This window comes from Hyperoodon ampullatus, assembly GCF_949752795.1.
Source record: "Hyperoodon ampullatus genome assembly, chromosome: X".
Classification (NCBI taxonomy): domain Eukaryota; kingdom Metazoa; phylum Chordata; class Mammalia; order Artiodactyla; family Ziphiidae; genus Hyperoodon; species Hyperoodon ampullatus.
The window spans coordinates 67,595,536-67,618,558 of NC_136913.1; the positions used below are offsets into that span (position 1 = coordinate 67,595,536).

Consider the following 23,023-nt stretch of genomic DNA (forward strand, 5'->3'; position numbering starts at 1 on the left):
TACTTTATTCTGTAGTACGTTGGTCCTCGATTTTTTTTTGCGGTATGCGGGCCTCTCACTGTTGTGGCCTCTCCCGTTGCTGAGCACAAGCTCCAGCTGCGCAGGCTCAGCAGCCATGGCTCACAGGCCCAGCCGCTCCGCAGCATGTGGGATCTTCCCGGAACGGGCCACGAACCCGCGTCCCCTGTATCGGCAGGCGGACTCTCAACCACTGCGCCACCAGGGAAGCCCTGGTCCTCAATTTTTTAATGTAATTTTTGAGGAAGATATTTCACATACAACAAGTTAATGCTAGCTCAGTCTAAGACACCTACAAAAAACATCTCTTGCACTTTTCAACATAATATACTAAACTTTAAAATCTGTCAAGGTGGAAACTCTCTGGAATTAAAGTACTGGAAAGTACAGCAAGGTAAAAGAAAGCATTATATACAAATAGTGTTAAGCATTCTGTAATGTATGGCATTCTTAGTGTAATTTGAGTGAAACTTATCTATACATACACACAAAATATTTCAGAAGCCAGTGAAGTAAACAAAAGTGCCAGTTCTTTAAATTACACTTGATCACGTAGACGAGCAAGTCTCTGTGATAGTTCATCCTGGAGAAAGCAAAGATTAAAAGTCACAGGGCTGTGACAAATATAAATCACTAATATTTTAAATAGCTCATATTCAAATAAGATTTAAAATCTTGTCTCAAAAATTCACACAAAAATATTAAGAATTTACTTTTTTTAAACATTTCAAAATAAATGGAGAACTTACTAGAGCAGAAGGCTATGAAGGGGAACAAATTCAATCGCTAAATGAAATATGCATGCAGTGTCCATCATTAAGGAGTTAAAGGCTAATTACATCTTGCTTATTTACGATGATGTTATATTATAGTAGAAAAATACTCTTTATAATAGATAAAAGGAGAATATATTTGCTTATATATAAATATAAATACACATATTTAATTCATTCATCAAGTTCATACAAATCAAGATAAAATTCAACTTCTACCTGTTCCATGGAAGTAACACTTGTGCCAAAAGAACCTGTTTGACCTTGTGGTAGTTCCATACTGAGATCAAGGCTACAATTTTAAAATAATTAACATAAATGAATGTTAATATAAGCATTTTTCTCCTTATCTAATTATAACAAGCTTATAATTGTTATTATAAGCAAATACTTCATGCTTATTGCAAATCTGAATATTCTACTTATCATTTTACCTTAATTTACCTTAATTTAAATAAACATAATACTGGTTCCATTTTATAGCTGCAAATAGAACTTAAAAATATTCTGGGGACTTCCCTGGTGGTGCAGTGGTTAAGAATCTGCCTGCCAGTGCAGGGGACATGGGTTTGATCCCTGGTCCTGGAATATCCCACATGCAGCGGAGCAACTAAGACCGTGTGCCACAACTACTGAGCCTGTGCTCTAGAGCCCATGCGCCCAGAGCCAGTGCTCCGCAACAAGAGAAGCCACAATGAGAAGCCCTCGCACCGCAACGAAGAGTAGCTCCACCCCACGCCGCAACTAGAGAAAGCCTGTGCACAGCACAAAGACCCAATGCAGCCAAAAATAAATAAACTAATTAATTCAAAAATGCATATTCTGAATGTCCACCTTAGGATAAATGAATTACTAATTTTAAAGAGCTTTTGTTGAGCCCTAGTGGCAACCCATGTGGATGATAATCTTATGATAGAAAAGTGAATAAAATATAGGATAATGATCTGGTCATCTGAACAAAAAGAAAGACCAAAACAATGGTTATCCAATGTACTGAATTTACCGGAGATTACTATATGTCTTCTACTGTAAAGAAAATTAATGTGTCAAAAAAAGATAAAACAGGCTAGACATATGTAGCCTCAGGATCAATATCCATATCTAACATTTGAGCTAACTTCAAGTTCCGTGTTTAGATCCTGAGCTACCCTTCTTAGAAATCATTACTTGCACCTACCCATGTAACTGAAGTTTAGAAAAGTTAAGTACGCTTGCCCAAGATCACTCTAGTGACAGATAGGATTCAAATCCAGGTTTGTCTCCTTCCAAGGCCACGATTTTAATCTCCATTATAAATACTCCTGTAGGATACAAACTACTCTTTCTGCCTGTCTCTAGACGAGTGTATGCCAACTCCAGTTTGAAAACACTACAGTGAATACAGTAACTTCATCATTAAGAGATTCTAGAGACAGATTGCTATTTAAAAGGTAAAGATATGGTATACTAAAATTTTACTATGCTAAAACAGAATTTTGCTATACTTAAACATCTATAAGGATGGGTATTTTGACATCAATGGTTCTACCTATTTCTACTGCTCCAGTCACCACCCATTATTGACAGAAGTAATCACTTGATTTTGACTCCCTACACTCAAGGACCATTTGTCAATGTATGGAGGCATTTTTGGCTGTCACGCCTGGGGAAGGGGTGATATTACTTGTGGGTAGGTGCCAGGGACACTACTAAACATCCTATATACATAGGACAGCCCCTAGAATTATTAGCCCAAAATGTCAACAGTGTCAAGTTTGAGAAATCCTATTCTAAATCCTATAAAAAAGTTGTCCTCTGAACTTGATTTCCACTGAGTGTCAGTAAGGCTGTGGTATGGCAATATTCGTTTTACGAGACCTCCCTTGCTCTATTTTCAAGCCCGATCTTCTTATTTCGTCTTTGGTACAAACAGAAACAAGTTCTTAGCCTCATATTAATAAAATGGAGTCTTCTTACACATGCCTTAGTCTCTCCTATAACACTTTAAAATCATCCTTCTTACTCCTTGTTGGATATGGGCTATATTAGGATACTAACAAAGCAAAATAGTGTACCACCTACCCTCCAGCCCTGTTCTCAAATATTGCAAACCTGATTTATTAACCTAGGTTTTAATCCACTAATGAGAGATACAACAGTGAACTAAAGAGCTGATAACTAATAAAGTTCTTTTTAATTAAGCATTAGTTTCGACACTAGAATAATATTCATCAACTCTATTTTCCAGGTGTCTTCAAGAACCTTATTTCAACCTATTACTCTACCTTTGAAGATAAAGCATAAAACTTTAGTAGCACCCAGTTGTAATCTTTATCTTTGAAAAAAATATTTTTAATTCTTTACTATAATGTTCTCTTGAACTAAGTAAAATACCAGAGAATACTGATATAACATGACTTCTGTAGCACAGATAATATTACAGTCAAGTCATTCCCCTCAAACATGAAGAGCCTAAAATAAATAGCCTAACAGATACCCTATTTCTAATAGCTGTGCCAGAAAGGGTGTTAATTATTTACTTTTGTAAACAACAAATAACCATCTACAACAATGAAATGCTGCCATCTTTTGAACTCCTTGGATGTTTTGCACATATTGCTCAGTTTGCAGGACTCAAACTGGGCTTAAGACTTAATGGCCTGATCATAGTAGAATTCTTTTGGAAGATCATATTAAAAAAATTAAACATTTGATATATGCTGAACACAGATGGTACAGAGGAAACTTTTTAAACACTCCTGCCTCCCTCAGCCACCTTCCTTCATTTCTTATCACACACTAACCGAATCTATCTCCAGAGATTTTTAAGAAAATACTAAGATGATTGGAACAAAGTCACATTTTTGTGAGCATGACAAAGAGCTGGATGTTCTAAAGGTCCTTGAAGCACTAAATTCTAGGATCAAAAACCTAACTCTGACCATTGGTGGTAAAGACATATTTTTATCCACATTACATAATTGTAGGACTTGTAGATATTAAATCAAGATTATTTAAAAAGCATCTGAATAATTTCTTACCCAGCTTCATCTGCCATTTCTTGAAGCAGCATATCCACCTGGTTCTAGAATAAAAAAATGAGAATTTGTATTTGAATGGTATTTGCTTTTTGGGTAGTTTTTGTTTCTGACCTAGCTTTAAAAACGGGGAACTGATCTACAGTTTTTAAAAGAAAGTTAAAAAAATTGTTTTACCACCAGAGGGAGCTGAATTATCTCATAAAATGATTTATTTATGAAAAATGTTAAGTTATAAAGCCTTAAACTATGAGGTTATGTGAAAAATATTCACAGTGATATTCACATATAATTTGAATCTGAGTAATGTAGCTCTCTAATGGAGCGAACCAACTTTGTTCATATTTAAAATGTAACAGATTTAAATTTTAGATTAATCATAACTGTCCTTTCTGCTAGTTGATGCAAATTTGATATTAAGGATTAATTTTTAAAGTATCTAGAGATGAATAAAATATAAGTATTGAGATATTTACAACAGTACAGGAGTTCTCAGGGAATATAGTCCAATTAATTTAAAAAAAGCTTGTTTTTAACTTATTTAAAATATTTAGAACATACAGGTAGGAGCTCTAAGATGTAGTTACAGCTCTACCACAAGGTGCCAAATTTTAAGCAAACCTCTAATAATGCTGTTGGGCCTTAGTCTCTCTTGTCTTTCATTCACCTTCAAAATATAAAGAAGTTCAGAAAATAATAGATCAAATACTTCTGTGCATTTAGATTGTGTTGTTTTTACTTCATATCTATAATACCATTATTTGTGTTTTTAAAATTTACTTAAATGGCATTATACTAAGTATACTATTCTGCAACTTGTTTTTTTAATTCAACCTTATAAGATCTAATTATATTGAGATCTAGAGCTCTAGTTCATTAACTTTCACTCCTGTATAGTACTGTAATATAAAATATTCTCAACTGTATTTATCCATTTTATTTCTGGACATTTAGACATTTTCCCCTAATTTCTCCTGATTATAGACAATAGTGCAATGAACATTCTTATGTAGAAGTACGTTTATACACATGTAGGTTTTTTGTGTATAAATTTAAAAATAGAAGTACTAGGTTATAGGTTATATGCATTTTCATATACTCTGATTTATTCAACAAATATTAACTGAGCACCTACTTTATGCCAGATATCATTTTAAGTGCTAGGGATACATCAGTAAACAAAAATAATTAAAAATATCCCTGCCTTCATTAAGCTTACATTCTAGTGTGTGCACATGAAAGGGAGGGGCAGATAAAAACTTTTAAAATTATGTGGTTTATTAGAAGGTGATATGTACAATGAAGAAAAATAAAGCAGGGATGGTAGATAGGGAGTACAGCGCATGGTGGATGTGCCACTGGTGTACTTCTAAGTAGGATGATCATAAAAAACCTCACTGAGAAAATGACATTTGAACAAAGAACTGAAGGAGGTGGGGGAGTGGGCAATGAGGATGAGTGCAAGACAGATGAAGAAGATTCAGGCAGAGGAACCTGCAAGTGAATGGCTTTGAGGAAGAAATATACATGGTGTGTGAGAAATAACAAGGAGCCCAATATCTTAGTAGAGTGATGAGCAATAATAGGAGATAAGGTCAGAGAAGCAGGATGAGGCAGATCCTAGAGGGCACCATCGGCCACCATAAAGAATTTGGCTCTTATTTTGAGAGACATGTAGGGCCACTGAAGGGCTCTGAGCAGAAGAATGACATGATCTGACTTGTTTTATCAGGATTGCTCTGGCTGCTATGTTAAGAATGGACTGTAGATATTACCACATTGCTTTTCCAAAGTGAATATGTCAATTTAAATTCTAATTACTCATTAGCAAGGTATGAGAATTTGGGCATCTAAGCATGTCCATTTCTGTTGTAAATTCTGGTTGGCTCTCTATGAAAAATGTTTTGTATATACTTGAATATCCCCAGCACCTAGCACAATACCTGACACAGGAGAAGGTGCTTAGCAAATGTTAGGTGAATGAATCTCAAGATTTTTCAGAGCTAAAAGGCATTTAGATATCATCAAATCCAACCCTACATTTTACAGCTATGAATACTGAGGCCCAAGGTATTGAGTATCTTAAGGTCCCAAACTTAATTAGTGGCAGAGTAGGGATTAGAAATCCAAGTGTCCGGACTTCAAGTCATTTTTCCAGTCCCCTTGTGTTTTCCTAATCTTGACCATAAAATCACCTGGAAATCACCTAAGGTGCCTGAATAAGAATCAGAAACTCTAGGACAGTGCTTCTCAAAATCAGGGCATAAATATCACCTGTAAATCTTATTAAAATGATTCCAATTCAATATATCTGTGGATAGGGTCTGAATTTCTGCATTCCTAATAAGCTCCCAGATGATACAGATGTTCCTGATTTTTGCACCACGCTTTGGGGAAGCAAGGCTCTGGAGGAGGTATAAAAGTAATGGCTAAATATATGCTCTCTATAAGACATACACATGAATACTTTCTTCTTAACTCTAAAAGCTGAATATAAGCTTGTTCTCTTATTATTTACCTCTTAGTGAAAGGCATCACCTTCAGTAAAATTTTGATGGATGGCTATTGATTTTCCTCCTAACCTGTTTTGTAAATTATCCATATTATCATCTTATGTAATGATAACAAGTTTTTTGTTTATTTGATGAACAATATGATAGGTGCTGGGATCAAAAAGAAGAGTGGTAATGATATAAATCTTCTATTTTAATATTCAAGTTTCAAAAAAACTTTACTTCTGGCTCACGTGACATCCAAACTAGCTTCAAATTTAATTTTCTCTGTAGCACATCTCTAAGTTGCAGATGCAACAACATCCTAGAAAACATCCTAGTTTTCTGAAAAATAATTGATCTTGTAATTTACTATTTGTTCATCTTGATCTGTGCCTAATAACATAACTAAAGAGTAGGCAGGGCCGCTGCTTCTTATTCTTTTTTAGTGCGGCGGACGAGAGTGGGAGTGCGCGCCGCGCGAGAGTGGGAGGCAAGGGGGGAAGGCCGGGGAGAGGCGCAGGATCCTTTGCAGCCACGCGCGCCTTCTCTGTCTTGTTGTGTGCTTCGCGCGGTAGAGCGGGCGCGCGGCAGCGGCGGGGATTACTTTGCTGCTAGTTTCGGTTCGCGGCAGCGGCGGGTGTAGTCTCGGCGGCGGCGGAGGCAGTAGCACTATGTCGGAGGAGCAGTTTGGCGGGGACGGGGCGGCGGCGGCGGCGGCGGCGGCAGCAACAACAGCGGCGGTAGGCGGCTCGGCGGGCGAACAGGAGGGAGCCATGGTGGCGGCGGCGCAGGGGGCAGCGGCGGCGGCGGGAAGCGGAGCCGGGACCGGGGGCGGAACCGCGGCCAGAGGCACCGAAGAAGGCAGCGCCGAGTCGGAGGGGGCGAAGATCGATGCCAGTAAGAACGAGGAGGATGAAGGCCATTCAAACTCCTCCCCACGACACTCTGAAGCAGCGATGGCACAGTGGGAAGAATGGAAAATGTTTATAGGAGACCTTAGCTGGGACACTACAAAGAAAGATCTGAAGGACTACTTCTCCAAATTTGGTGAAGTCGTAGACTGCACTCTGAAGTTAGATCCTATCACAGGGCGATCAAGGGGTTTTGGCTTTGTGCTATTTAAAGAATCGGAGAGTGTGGATAAGGTCATGGATCAGAAAGAACATAAATTGAATGGGAAGGTGATTGATCCTAAGAGGGCCAAAGCCATGAAAACAAAAGAGCCTGTTAAAAAAATTTTTGTTGGTGGCCTTTCTCCAGATACACCTGAAGAGAAAATAAGGGAGTACTTTGGTGGTTTTGATGAGGTTGAATCCATAGAGCTCCCCATGGACAACAAGACCAATAAGAGGCGTGGATTCTGCTTTATTACCTTTAAGGAAGAGGAACCAGTGAAGAAGATAATGGAAAAGAAATACCACAATGTTGGTCTTAGTAAATGTGAAATAAAAGTAGCTATGTCGAAGGAACAGTATCAGCAACAGCAACAGTGGGGATCTAGAGGAGGATTTGCGGGAAGAGCTCGTGGAAGAGGTGGTGGCCCCAGTCAAAACTGGAACCAGGGATATAGTAACTATTGGAATCAAGGCTATGGCAACTATGGATATAACAGCCAAGGTTACGGTGGTTATGGAGGATATGACTACACTGGTTACAACAACTACTATGGATATGGTGATTATAGCAACCAGCAGAGTGGTTATGGGAAAGTATCCAGGCGAGGTGGTCATCAAAATAGCTACAAACCATACTAAATTATTCCATTTGCAATTTATCCCCAACAGGTGGTGAAGCAGTATTTTCCAAATTGAAGAATCATTTGAAGGTGGCTCCTGCCACCTGCTAATAGCAGTTCAAACTAAATTTTTTGTATCAAGTCCCTGAATGGAAGTTTGACGTTGGGTCCCTCTGAAGTTTAATTCTGAGTTCTCATTAAAAGCAATTTGCTTTCATTGTTTTATTTCTTAAAAAAAAAAGAGTAGGCAGGACGCAGAATATCTGCAAAGAGATGACCTAACTGGGGTTAGGATAATACCTAATACCCACTGGCCTCAGTGAGTCTCTAGGTCAATGCTTTCATCAATAAGGACCACTGGCAGCAGGGCAGAACCAAGTTCCATACTCTCTAGACATGTGACCTATAATAAATCTTAGAACTTCAAAACAAGATAGGAAATGTCATCTTCTAACATGTCCTTAGGAATCCAGGGTCAGAGCATAACTTCCTACTTGTATTTTGGGGATATACCATATTTACTTCACATTCTAGAGATGATTTAGGTTCACAAAGCCATTATATTTTGAAGTTGGGTAATTTTTAAAAGTTAGTGTAAGTAGAGAAACTATTCTTACTTGTGGTGTTGTTAGGGTTGTAGTACTACTCATTGTGTCTTCCACTTGTTGCGTTTGAACATCCAGTGTTTCAAACTGCTGTTCAAATTTGTCCATCAGGGCAGAAATCTGCAAAAAGAAATATGGTCATAAGAAAAAACTTACTCTGAAAAGATCCTATCTGAACATCAATTTATTTATTTATTTTTACCTTTTCAAGGTTCATACTCCTCAGTGTAGCATCCATAGACTTAACTACACCTGCCATGGACTTGGTTACCTATTGGGAGTATAAAAAAAAAAAAAGAAGACTGAGAATCCTATAATATAAACAACCTCAAAATTTATGTAGTTTCTTATATTACTTGTAGATCATCTTATAAAATTTATCTACGGTTTCCTTAACAGTAAAAGTACACTATGTATTTCTGGTCTAGGCATCGACTATCTTTTATCTTTGACTATTCATTGGAAGACAACTAATTAGACCTTAGCTGAAAAGCCACTGCCAAAATCGATTTCCTCACTAAGCATCTTGACTATCTTTCTCCTGCTCAGGAATGTGAGTACCCTTGTAGCACTTTGCAGTAGATTTAGATTTCTGACAACTCTTAATACCTCCAATAACTTAAATCAAGAGTTCCTATTATTTACAGATATTAAGGCTTACCTTGCCCATTGTTACTGCAGTTTGAACTCTGGCTGCCACAGCATCAACCCTAGCACTCATTCTCAAGAAATTAATTGTTTGGTTCTTCTGGCGGATTGCATTTTCAGCATGTATTCTTGCAACTTCTGTATTGCCTTTCTGAATGACCTGTTTTAAACAGAGCAAAAGTAAACAGTGAAGACAAACACCAAAAATAAATATAGGGAGCAAAAGTAGATATTTTAGAAAGAGGAAAACAATGCCCAACTAACATATTTTTAATATTTAAGAGCTTTTACAATTAGTATTTTTAGGAAATAAAAGGAGAATTAATAGTCCTTTAATTTTTTATTTATGATTAAAAGATATATACTCATTAACATTTTAAGAAATTAGAATATAAAGTTTAAAAAATTTCCCATAATCACTCAGCCATTACCACTATTAATATTTCAGTATAAAGTATTCCAAGTACATAAACCTATTTATTGAAATATTACAATATAAATTACAAGAGTACATGCATCAGAGCATACTGTTTTCTCACCTAATTAAATTTTTTTAAGTCAATAAATATATAACTACATCATCACTCTAAAGACTGTGTTGAAAGAAAAAAAAAGACTGTGGTGTATGGATGCACCATTAATCAGGGCTTTGCTCGTGTGAGGTACAAACACTACTGATAGTACATACAATGATTTTAGATGTTACACAGACATAAGTGTCTTCATTTTAATTATGCATTTATTTAAATGTATATCTGAAATGGATATAACTAGCACAGATCCATGCTTTCTGCTATACTGTAATAGCTATGGCCAGGTGTGAAGTTAAAAGTCAATTTAAAGAAAAATGTTAAATAGCTCAGATGGTACCCCAGTATAGAAAAATCGATAGGGTACATAAGTGACTGAAATTAGAGCACATGGATCAATTAAGATCCCTGTTTGCTGGGTATTTAGTTTGTTTCCAATTCTTCAATAATATAAACACCAATGTGATAAATACATTAGTATATGCAACCTCAAACACTTTCCAAGTTTTTTTTCCTAGTTAACATCCATAACCACATATAGCTACAATTTTTTTCTCGTGATGAGAACTTTTAAGATCTTAGCAACTTTCAAATATACAATAAAGTATTATTAACTGTAGTCACCACGCTGTACATTATATCCCCAGGACTTATTTTATAACTGATAGTTTGTACCTTTCAGCCATCTTCACCCATTTCACACACACCCGCCCACCTCCTTCCTCTGGCAACCACAAATCTATTCTCTTTATCCGTGAGTTGTTTTTTTTTTTAAGATTCCACATAAGTTAGATCACATGGCATTTGCCTTTCTCTCTCTGACTTATTTCACTTAGCATAATATGCTCAAGGTCCATCCATGTTGTTGCAAATGACAGGATTTCCTTGTTTATGGGTGAATAATATTCGACTTTATATATATATATATATATATATATATATTCCAAATTTTCTTTTTCCATTCATCCATTGATGGACACTTAGGTTGTTTTCATGTCTTTCTTAAAAAATTAATTTATTTTATTTATTTTTGGCTGCGTTGGGTCTTCGTCACGGTGTGCGGGCTTCTCATTGCAGTGGCTTGTCTTGTTGCAGAGTATGGGCTCTAGGCGCGCAGGCTTCAGCAGTTGTGGCATGTGGGCTCAGGAGTTGTGGCTCACAGGCTCTAGAGCACAGGCTCGGTACTTGCAGCACATTGGCTTAGTTGCTCGGTAGCATGTGGGATCTTCCCGGACCAGGGCTTGAACCCATGCCCCCTGCATTGGCCGGTGGATTCTTAAGCACTGCACCACCAGGGAATCCCCTCATGTCTTGGCTATTGTAAATAATGCTGCAATGAACATGGGGGTGCATATATCTTTTTGAGTCAGTGTTTTTGTTTCCTTCAGATAAACACCCAGAAGTGGAATTGCTGGACCATATGGTAGGTTCTAATTTTCAGTTTTCAAGGAACCTCCATACTGTTTTCCATAGTGGCTGCACCAATTTATATTCCCACCAAGAGTGCACAAGGGTTCCCTTTGCTCCACAACCTCTCCAACACTTTTTGCTTTTTGTCTTTTTGATGACAGTCATTCTAACAGGTGTGAAGTGATATCTTATTGTGTTTTGATTTGCAATTCCCTGATGAGTGATATTGAGAACATTTTCACGTACCTGTTGGCAAATTGGTATGTCTTTTTATGAAAAGTGTATATCAAGATCCTCTGCACATTTTTAAATCAAATTGTGTGGTATTTTGCTTTTGACTTGTATAAATTCTTTACATATTTCAGATGTAAACCCCTTATCAGCTGTATGGTTTTCAAATATTTTCTCCCACTCAGTAAGTTGCCTTTTAAATTTTTTCATGGCTTCCTTTGCTGCGCAGAAGCTTTTTTGCTTGATGTAGTCCCACTTGTTTATACTTGCTTTTGTTGCCTCTGCTTTTGGTGTCAATTCCAAAAAATCACTGCCAAGACCAGTGTCAAGGAGTTTACCATCTCCGTTTTCTCCTAGAGTTTTATGACTTCACGTTTAAAGTTCAAGTCTTTAATCCATCTTGAGATAACTGCTGTATATGTTGTAAGACAGTGGTCCAGTTTTATTCTTTTGCATGTGGCTGTCCAGCTTTCCCAACACTATTTACTGAAGAGACTGTCCTTTCCCCATTGTATATTCTTGGGTCCTTTGTTGCAAATAAATTACCATAAATGTGTGGGTTTATTTCTGATTGCTCTATTCTGTTTCATTGATCTATGTGTCTGTTTTTATGTCAATATCACACTGTTTCATTTACCACAGCTTGGTAATATAGTTTGAAATCAGGAAGCATGATGTTTGAGCCTTGTTCTTTCTCAAGATGGCCTTGGATATTCAGAGTCGTTTGTGGTTCCATACAAATTTTAGGACTGTTTGTTCTATTTCTGTGAAAAATGCCATTGGCATCTTGATAGGGATTGCACTGAATTTGTAGATTGCTTTGAGCAGTATGGACATTCTAACAATATTAATTGCTCTAACCCATGAGAATGGAATATCTTTCCATTTATTTGTGTCTTCTTCAATTTCTTTCATCAATGTCTTGTAGTTTTCAGTGTAGTCTTTCAGGTCCTTGGTTAAGTTTCCCTAGGTATTTTATTTTTAATGAAATTGTAAATAGGATTGTTTTCTTAATTTCTCTGATAGTTCATTATTAGTTATAGAAACACAACTGACTTTTGTATATTGATTTTGTATCCTGCAACTTTATTGCATCTGTTTATTCTAATGGTTTTTTTTGTGGATTCTTTTATATATAATGCCATGGGTTTTTTATATGTAATACATGTTATCTGCTAATAGAGACAGTTTTACTTCTTCATTTCTGATTTGGATGTCTTTTATTTCTTTTTCTTGCCTAATTGCTCTGGCTAGGACTTCCAGCAGTATGTGGAACAGAAGTGGTAAAAGTCGGCATCCTTATCTTGATCTTAGAGGAAAACCTCTTAGCTTTTTTTCCTTGAGTATGATGTTAGCTGTGGGCTTGTCATCTATGGCTTTCATTATGTTGAGGTACATTCCCCCTATATCCACTTTGTTGAGAGCTGTTATCATGAATGAATGTTGAATTTTGTCACATGCCATTTCTGCATCTATTGAGATGATTATATGATTTTTATCCTTCATTTTGTTAATGTGGTATATCACCCTGATTGACTTGTGGATGGTGAACCATCCCATCCCTGGAATAAATTCCATTTATTCATGATGTATGACCCTTTTAATGCATTGTTGAATTTGGTTTGCTACTATTTTGTTGAGGATTTTTACATCTATGTTCATCAGGGATATTGGCCTATAATATTCTTTTCTTGTAGTTTCCTTGTCTGGTTTTGGTATCAGGGTAATGCTGGCTTCATAAAGTGAGTTTGGATGTGTCTCCTCCTTTTTAATTTTTTGGATGAGTGAGTTTGAGGTTGATTGGTATTACAGTTGACCCTTGAACAACATGGGGTTAGGGGTGCCAAACCCCACTCACTCAAAAATCCATGTATAACTTTACAGTTGGCCTTCTGCATCTACAGTTCTGCATCTACGGATTCAACTGACCATGCATAGTGTAGTACTATAGTACATCTTGGTTGAAAAAAAATTGTGTACAAGTGGACCTGTGAAGTTCAAACCTGTGTTGTTCAAAGGTGTACTTTAATTCTTTAAATGTCTGGTATAATTCACCAGTAAAACCATCTGGGCCTGGACTTTGTTTGTTGGGAATATGCATGTTTTAATACTGCTGTGCTTGCTGGAGATTTGAAAATTCAAAAATTATTTTTAGATTATTTCTAATTTCTTCAATATATAAAAATGTTAGACCAAAATCTTTTTTATGCTTTCTCTTTCCTTGAAATAGTTGGGCTTATACTTTTAGAAAAGGATGATGCTAATACATCAATTTTAAGTATTTTTTCTTCTAACTCAGCCTAACTATTTCTATCTCCTTTTCTGAAAGTTTTCTTCCCATAAAGTTTTCTCTATTAAGAGCATAGACAACATACCCAAAGTGACTCAATTTAAGTGTAGGATATATGCTATTACCTACCAAAGATCAGAGTGATTTAATAAAATATTAAAAATAGATATATAAATACACATGTGCAGAAGAGAGTTAACACAGCAAGCCTGAGTCTGCTGTCCTTTGAAAGGTCTATTTGCAAGTTTGGCATGTAACTAGCATCTAGGAACTTGGATTTGGGGAAGGTTTCCATCTTTCCCAGAACAGTTAAGAGTGGCTCACTGTGCCTAAACTCTTTATACAAACAATGTGGTTTATGCCAAACACTGGATTTCCTTCTGGGAGACTGGAATTTTGGTGTGTGCTAGGCAGAGGATCCCTGCGTGACTACCAATAAAAGCCTTGGACTCCTAGTCACAGGAGAACTTTCTTGGTAGACAACATTTAACACATGTTGTCACAATTTGTTGCTGCAGGAATTAAGCTTGTCTTGTGTGATTCCACTGAGAACTCTTGGAAGCTTAAGACTGGATTCCTCCAGACATCGCCGCATGTGTTTTCCCTTTGTATCCTTTAGTGTAATATGTCATAGCCATGAGTCCAACTATATGCTGAGCCCTCTGAATCCTAGCAAATACACAATACACAAGTCACAATATACATTAATGCTATGTACTATGTATATATAAAACTTATATTCAATGGAATATTACTCAGCCATAAAATGAAATGAAATTGAGTTATTTGTAGTGAGGGGGATGGACCTAGAGTCTGTCATACAGAATGAAGTCAGTCAGAAAGAGAAAAACAAATACTGTATGCTAACACATATATATGGAATCTTAAAAAAAAAATGGTTCTAATGAACCTCGGGGCAGGACAGGAATAAAGACGCAGATGTAGAGAATGGACTTGAGGACACGGGGAGGGGAAGGGTAAGCTGCAACGAAGTGAGAGAGTAGCACTGACATATATACACTATCAAATGTAAGACAGCTAGTGGGAAGCAGCCGCATAGCACAGGGATATCAGCTGGGTGCTCTATGACCACCTAGAGGGGTGGGATAGGGAGGGTGGGAGGGAGATGCAAGAGGGAGAGGATATGGGGATATATGTATACAAATAGCTGATTCACTTTATTATACAGCAGAAACTAACACATGATTGTAAAGCAATTATACTCCAATAAAGATGTTAAAAAAAACAAAACCTTAGAGACTACAGAAATTCAAATGAGCCAAAAAATGTGAAATATTATTCTTATATACAGGCTTTATACTTCTCAGTAACAGTGGTTCTGGCTACAAACCAAAGGACAGTCATTAGATGTAGGCAATAGAACAGTTAGGTAACAGTACAGTTATACTCTGTGTTATGAGCCATACTTGCACACATAAGTAGAAATAAACAAGAAAAGCCATTATTAATTATGTCAGATAATAAATAATTTACTTACATAGATATTTGGCTTAAAATGCTAAAGCCAGTAATCTTTCTTCAATGTAAAATAAACTAAAACAACCACTCTTCCATCATATAACTATGCTCATTTCATGAGTTTAAGAAAAAGTAAAAAGATTAAATATTACTTACCCTTTTAATCTTGGCCTTTTCAGCCTTTTCTTCTTTATCACATTTCTTGGCATTCCTATTAAGTTCTTTTGCAGCAAACTTCAAGTTAAATAGGTGTTCGGAAATTATATGTTAAGGTTTAAAAAAAAAGTCACTTCCCAACCTAATTACCTGAAAACAAGATGTTAAAATTATAAAACTTATAAGATTATGCTATTTAAACCAAATATTCACAAAGTATTTGAGAAAACAGAACAATTTTTATCTCTTCCACATTTGTTTTGTTAAAATTAAGTTAATTATTTTAAGAAATAATTTTAGAAGAAAATAAATAAGAAAAAGAAATAAAACAATAATTTTAAGAAAATTATTTCTATTAAAACAAACATGGTTATCAAAGGGGAAAGGTGGGGGAGGGATAAATTAGGAGTTTGGGATTAACATACACACTACTATATATAAAATAGATAATCAACAAGGACCTACTGTATAGCACAGGGAACTCTACTCAATACTCTGTAATAACCTATATGGGAAAATAATCTGAAAAAGAATATATGTATATGTTTAACTAAATCACTTGGATGTACACCTGAAACTAACACAGCATTGTAAATCAACCATACTGCGATATAAAATAAAAATTTTAAAAATTAAAGTAATGGCAAGAAAGATTAATTACAAAGGGAAAAAGAGCAACTTTATAGTAGAGAAACCTGGCAGATACCACCGTACCAAGGATAATATCACCAGTAATAAAACATTTCAACACCATTTACCTTCTGAAATGATGAACTGGGAAGAGTACAGCATACTTATATGGTGGTGTTGTCAAAAACATAACCTCAATTTACTCCAGAGAAACTGTCAGGCAATCCTGAACTGAGAGAGACATTCTATGTAAGATACAACTGACCAGTGTTCTTGTCAAGCATCACGTTCATGAAAAGCAAAGAAAGACTGAAGAACTGTTATAGAATGGAGAAGACGAAGGGGCCATGCCAACTAAATGCAATGCGTGATTGGATTCTGAAACAGAAAAAGGACATTAGGGGAAAAACTGGTGAAATCCAAGTAAGATCTGTAGTTTAGTTAATACTGTAGTGATGTGGACTTCCTTTGGTTGATGATTATGTTTATGTAAGGTGTTAACATTAGGAGAAGCTTGGTAAAGGGAATAAAAGAAATCTCTGTACTATTTTTGCAATTTCTCTTTAAGTCTAAAACTATTTTAAGATTAAACATTTCAAATTAAAAACAACAAAAATATAATGGGAATAAGACCCAAATAAGCAATACCACAAATCTTCCATTTTCATGACACAAGCAAAAACAAATATGAAGTAATGCACATGAATCTGACAAAGCAATGTGGATTATTTTAAAACCAACTGCTTTGTATCATGATTAAATCACTATTAAGAATAATTCTATGTGTTTTCTGCCCTTTAGAAAAAGGTAAAATCTATTTTTTTAAACCCTGATTCTATATTTCTTTGGGACATTTATAAAGGATGCAGGGTTCATTTTTTTGAAAGGCACACATACACTATATAGTTTAAAGAGCTAACTGTTGGTTTGATTATATCACTATCAGAAAATAAACATTATTTGATTATTTACCAAAGCTAAACCATAAATTAACCTTGTTCATCTCTCAAAGGCTTTATGGTTCTAATTTAACACCTTATATTTATGGATAATGAGAGGGATGACTTGCTACCGTGAGTATTTTTCATCAACAACAGATATAACTAGAATTGTTAAGAAAATAAGTATATATGTATGAATTTCTGGGTAGTTTTAATGTATCATATACGTTACATTTTTAAGTAAGATTTATCAATTTCAGCTAGGTAACTGAGAAAATTACAGCTCCTTTTATAAATAGGGTTTTTTAACCTAAGCACTACTGATATTTTGGGCTAGATAATACTTTGTTGTGGGGGATGTCCTATGTATTCTACGAAGTTTATCAGCATTCCTGGCCTTTACCCACTAGATGACACTAGCAACCCCTCTGTTCCCCGAATTACAACAACCAAAAATGTCTACAGACATTATCAAATGCTACCTGGGGAGGGGGGCAAAATCGAACCCTGCAGAGAACCTGAATCACTGAGATAGATGGAAATAAAGAAAAAAATAATGATTTTTTTTATTTTTCAAATCATCTCCCAAATAGAATTGCTGTCTCTGTAGAAAAAGTCACTATTGTTAAAAGCTGAATTAAGAAGCCAGCTATTTTAGAGGAATTCATATAATTTATATATTCATTGTTTTTAAAGAATGTTTTCAGTTTCTCTTAAACCTGAACTTTACTACAAACTGCAAATACTGAGGACTGACTACCTACTATAGCCAACTCTAATTTAATATTAAGGGTTAAGAATGGTCATGATATAAAATATTAGCCAAAAATATTAATAGGGGATCCATTACAAAAGTCAATTTAATACCATACAGCTTTTCCCCCTTTATCCTAAAAAGACATGAACCACTTCCATTAATATGGAGGCCTACACATTTATAATAACACCTTGAAATACTGGATAAACTACAACAAATGCCCTTTTAAATACAGAGCTTAGATTGTAAAAATGGAAGGAAAATCCTCAGGAGACAGAAACAAGGAGGAAGAAGTAAATATCAGTAGTAGGTAAGCACTGAAGCCCCTGAAGACAAAGCCCCCTGTGGAGCCCATGAGATGAGACACTGGAACTGAATTTTCTGAATAAACCTAGAACCTTAAAGGCTACAACATTAGCATAAGAGTGACATAGAAAGAAGTCTTATCAGCTGGCAAAGAAAGATGAGATGACAATGTTAACTGTCATTATGGGCCTTGGCTCACAGCTGGGGGTGGAGCAAACTAGATAAAAGAAAATTAAACAAAGCTGAGGAGAAAATTAGCAAACTGGAGAGGCCCGCATACCACACACACAAAAAAAATTAGCAAACTGACTATAGACCTGAATTAAGATTAGAGTGAAAAAATAAGGTTAATATGAAAGAGAGGACAAGAAATAAAGAAAACAGAATAAAAAGGTCTAATATCTGCAATACCACAAAGATATAATAAAGACAATGTGCAAAATGTTATATTCAAAGAGATAATACTTGAGAGTCTTCCATAACTGATGGGAATAAAATCTTTGGACTCAAGAAGCATAAACAAACAAAAAATCAAACAAAAAAACAATCCCAAGCAGGACATATAAAAATCAATCCAGAGAGGCGGAGTCAAGATGGTGGTGTGGGAAGACGTGGAGTTAGCATCTCCCCACAACTAGGGAGCCTGCCAGCTGTTGGTGGTGTATTCTAATGCCCAAGGAGACAGGAGGAACCCCAGAGTGAACCAGCTGGCAGGATCTTGGTTCGCAAGCCTGGGGTTAGGTGGAAGCTACTGTGGTGGGAGCTCCAAGTCCGAAACACTGGACTAACAGAGAACCTAAGACCCCAGGGAATATTCATAGAAGAGAGGTTGCACAGAGCTCCCCATCTCAGCACCAAGACCCATCTCAGCTCTACCCAGTAACCTACAAACTCCAGTGTTGGAAGCCTCAGGCCAAACAACCAGTAAAACAGGAGCACAATTTCACTCAAAATAAAATAAGATGGCAAAAAATATGCCACAGATGAAGGAGCTAGGTAAAAATCTACAAGACCAAATAAATGAAGAGGAAATGGGCAATCTACCTGAAAAAGAATTCAGAGTAATGACAGTAAAAATGATCCAGAATCTCAGTAATAGAATGGAAGCACAGATTGAGACAATACAAGAAATATTTAACAAAGATCTAGAAGAACTAAAGAACAAACAAACAGAGATGAACAACACAATAACTGAAATGAAAAATACACTAGAAGGAATCAATAACAGAATAACTGAGGCAGAAGGACGAATAAGTGAGCTGGAAGACAAAATGGTGGAAATAACTGCTGAGGAGCAGAATAAAGAAAAAAGAATGAAAATAATTCAAAACAAGCACAGACACCTCTGGGACAACACTAAACGCAACAACGGTTGAATTATAGGGGTCCCAGAAGACAAAGAGAAAAACAAAAGGTCTGAGAAAATATTTGAAGAGATTATAGTTGAAAATGTCCCTAACATGGGAAAGGAAATAGTCACCCAAGTCCAGGAAGCACAGAGAGTCCCGTACAGGACGAACCCAAGGAAAAACACACCAAGACGCATATTAATCAAACTAAAAAAATTAAATTCAAAGAAAAAATATTAAAAGCAGCAAGGGAAAAACAAAAAATAACATAGAAAGGAATCCCCATAAGGTTATCAGCTGATTTTTCAGTGGAAACACTGCAGGCCAGAAGGGGGTGGCAGGATATACTTAAAGTGATGAAAGAGAAAAACCTACAACCAATATTACTCTACCCAGCAAGGATCTCATTCAGATTCAATAGGGAAGTCAAAAGCTTTTCAGACAAGCAAAAGCTAAGAGAATTCAGCACCACAAAACCAGCTTTACAACAAATGCTAAAGAAACTTCTCAAAGCAGGAAACACAAGAGAAGAAAAAGACTCGCAGAAACAAACACAAAACAATTAAGAAAATGGTCATAGGAACATACATATTGATAATAACCTTGAATGTAAATGGATTAAATGCCGCAGCCAAAAGACATAGACTGGCTGAATGGATACAAAAACAAGACCCATATGTGTGTTGTCTACAACAAACCCATTCCAGACCTAGGGACACATACAGACTGAAAGTGACGGGATGGAAAAAGATATTCCATGAAAATGGAAATCAAAAGAAAGCTGGAGTAGCAATACTCATATCAGATAAAATAGACTTTAAAATAAAGACTGTTACAAAAGATAATGAGGGACAGTTCATAATGATCAAAGGAACAATCCAAGAAGAAGATAAAACAATTATAAATGTTTATGCACCCAACATAGGAGCACCTCAATACATAAGGCAAATGCTAACAACCATGAAAGGAGAAATCGACAATAACACAATAACAGTAGGGGACTTTAACAATGGACAGATCATCCAAACAGAAAATAAATAAGGAAACTCAAGCTTTAAATGACACAATAGACAAGATAGATCTAATTGATATTTATAGAACATTCCACCCCAAAGTGGCAGAATACACTTTCTTCTCAAGTGCACACAAAACATTCTCCAGGATAGACCACATCTTGGGTCACAAATCAATCCTCAAAAAATTTAAGAAAACTGAAATCATATCAAGCATGTTTTCTGACCACAACGCTATAAGATTGGAAATCAATTACAGGAAAAAAAATTGTAAAAAACAAATACAAGGAGGCTAAACAGTGTACTACTAAATAACCAAGAGATCACTGAAGAACTCAAAGAAGAAATTTTTTAAAAATACATAGAAAAAACTGACAACGAAAACACAATGACCCAAAACCTATGGGATGCAGTAAAAGCGCTTCTAGGAGGGAAGTTTATAGCAATTCAATCTCACCTCAAGAAACAAGAAAAATCACACACAAAAAAAACAATCTAACCCTACACTTAAAACAACTAGAGAAAGAAGAACAAAGAAAACCCAAAAACAGTAGAAAGAAAGAAATCATAAAGAACAGAGCAGAAATAAATGAAATACAAATGAAGAAAACAATAGCAAAGATCAATGAAACTAAAAGCTGGTTCTTTGAGAAGATAAACAAAATTGATAAACCCTTAGCCTGACTGATCAAGAAAAAAAGGGAGGGGAGGCAAATCAATAAAATTAGAAATGAAAAAGGAGAAATCACAACTGACACTGCAGAACTACAAAGGATTATAAGAGACTACTACAAACAACTATATGCCAATAAAATGGACAACCACAAAGCAATGGACACATTCTCGGAAAGGTACAATTTTCCAAGACTGAACAAGGAAGAATTAGATAATATCAACAGACCTATCACAAGTAATGAAATTGACACTGTAATTAAAAATATTCCAACAAACAAAAGTCCAGGACCAGATGGCTTCACAGGTGAATTCTATCAAACATTTAGAGAAGAGCTAACACAGAGCCTTCTCAAACTCTTCCAAAAACTTGCAGAGGGAGAAACACGCCCAAATTCAATCTACAAAGCACCCGTCACTCTGATACCAAAACCAGAAAAAGATACCACAAAAATGAAAATTATAGACCAATATCACTGACGAACACAGATGAAAAAATCCTCAACAGAACACTAGCAAACAGAATCCAACAGCACATTATAAGGATCATAAACCAGGATCAAGTGGGATTTAACCCAGGGATGCAAGGATTCTTCAATATATACAAATCAAACAATGTGATACACCACATTAATAAATTAAGGAATAAAAAACATAGGATCTTCTCAATAGATGCAAAACAGCTTTTGACAAAATTCAACACCCATTTATGATAAAAATTCTCCAGAAAATGGGCATAGAGGGAACATACCTCAACATAATAAAGGCCATATATGACAAACCCAAAGCAAGCATCAAACACAATGGTGAAAAATTGAAAGCATTTCCACTAAGATCAGGAAAAAGACAAAGATGTCCACTCTCACCACTCTTATTCAACATAGTTTTGGAAGTCCTGGCACAGCAATCAGAGAAGAAAAAGAAATAAAAGTAATACAAATTGGAAAAGAAGAAGTACAACTGTCACTGTTTGCCGATGACATGATACAATGCATAGAAAATCCAAAAGATGCCACCAGAAAACTACTAGATCTAATCAATGAATTTGGTAAGATTGCAGGATACAAAATTAATGCACAGAAATCTCTGGCATTCCTATACACCAACAATGAAAAAACACATAGAGAACTTAAGGAAACACTCTCATTTACCACTGCAACAAAAAGAATAAAATACCTAGGAACAAACCTGCCTAAGGAGGTGAAAGACTGGTACTCAGAAAACTATAAAGCACTGATGAAAGTAATCAAAGATGACATAAACAGATGGAGAAATATACCATGTTCTTGGAATGGAAGAATCAATATTTTGAAAATGACTATACTACACAAAGCAATCTACAGATTCAATGCAACACCTATCAAACTACTTACGGCATTCTTCACAGAATTAGAATAAAATATCTTACAATTCATATGGAAACACAAAAGAATCCGAAGAGCCAAATCAATCTTGAGAAAGGAAAAACAGAGTCAGAGGAATCAGGCTCCTGGACTTCTGACTATACCACAAAGCTACATTAATCAAGACAGTATGGTACTGGCACAAAAACAGAAATATAGACCATTGGAATAGGATAGAAAGCCCAGAGATTAACCCACGCACATATGGTCACCTTATCTTTGATAATGGAGGCAAGAATATACAAAGGAGAAAAGACAGCCCCTTCAATAAGTGGTGCTGGGAAAACAGGACAGCTACATGTAAAAGAATGAAATTAGAACACTCCCTAACACCATACACAAAAGTAAACTCAAAATGGATTAAAGACCTAAATGTAAGGCCAGACACTATCAAACTCTTAGAGGAAAACATAGGCAGAACACTCTATGACATAAATCACAGCAAGATCCTTTTTGACCCACCTCCTAGAGAAATGGAAATAAAAACAAAAATAAACAAATGGGACCTAATGAAACTTAAATGCTTTTGCACAGCGAAGGAAACCATAAAGAAGACCAAAAGACA

The 23,023-nt window shown here is 35.9% G+C and overlaps 2 protein-coding genes across 2 annotated transcripts; one reads left to right on the forward strand and one right to left on the reverse strand.

Annotated features, from left to right (window-relative positions):
• Positions 1-556: 556 nt before the first annotated feature.
• On the reverse strand, positions 557-15,489 carry LOC307069727 (charged multivesicular body protein 1B2-like; the record flags this gene model as incomplete). The annotated part of the gene is made up of 7 exons (XM_079728061.1): positions 557-601; positions 1,011-1,083; positions 3,812-3,855; positions 8,656-8,763; positions 8,846-8,914; positions 9,305-9,451; positions 15,388-15,489. Coding segments are annotated over 7 exons (588 nt in total), but the record flags the coding sequence as incomplete, so codon positions are not given.
• Positions 6,975-8,272, forward strand: LOC307069179 (heterogeneous nuclear ribonucleoprotein D0-like; the record flags this gene model as incomplete). Its single annotated transcript, XM_079727355.1, has 1 exon — positions 6,975-8,272. One exon carries the CDS (start codon positions 6,975-6,977, stop codon positions 8,055-8,057), a length of 1,083 nt encoding a protein of 360 aa, XP_079583481.1. The 3' UTR covers positions 8,058-8,272.
• Positions 15,490-23,023: the final 7,534 nt, after the last annotated feature.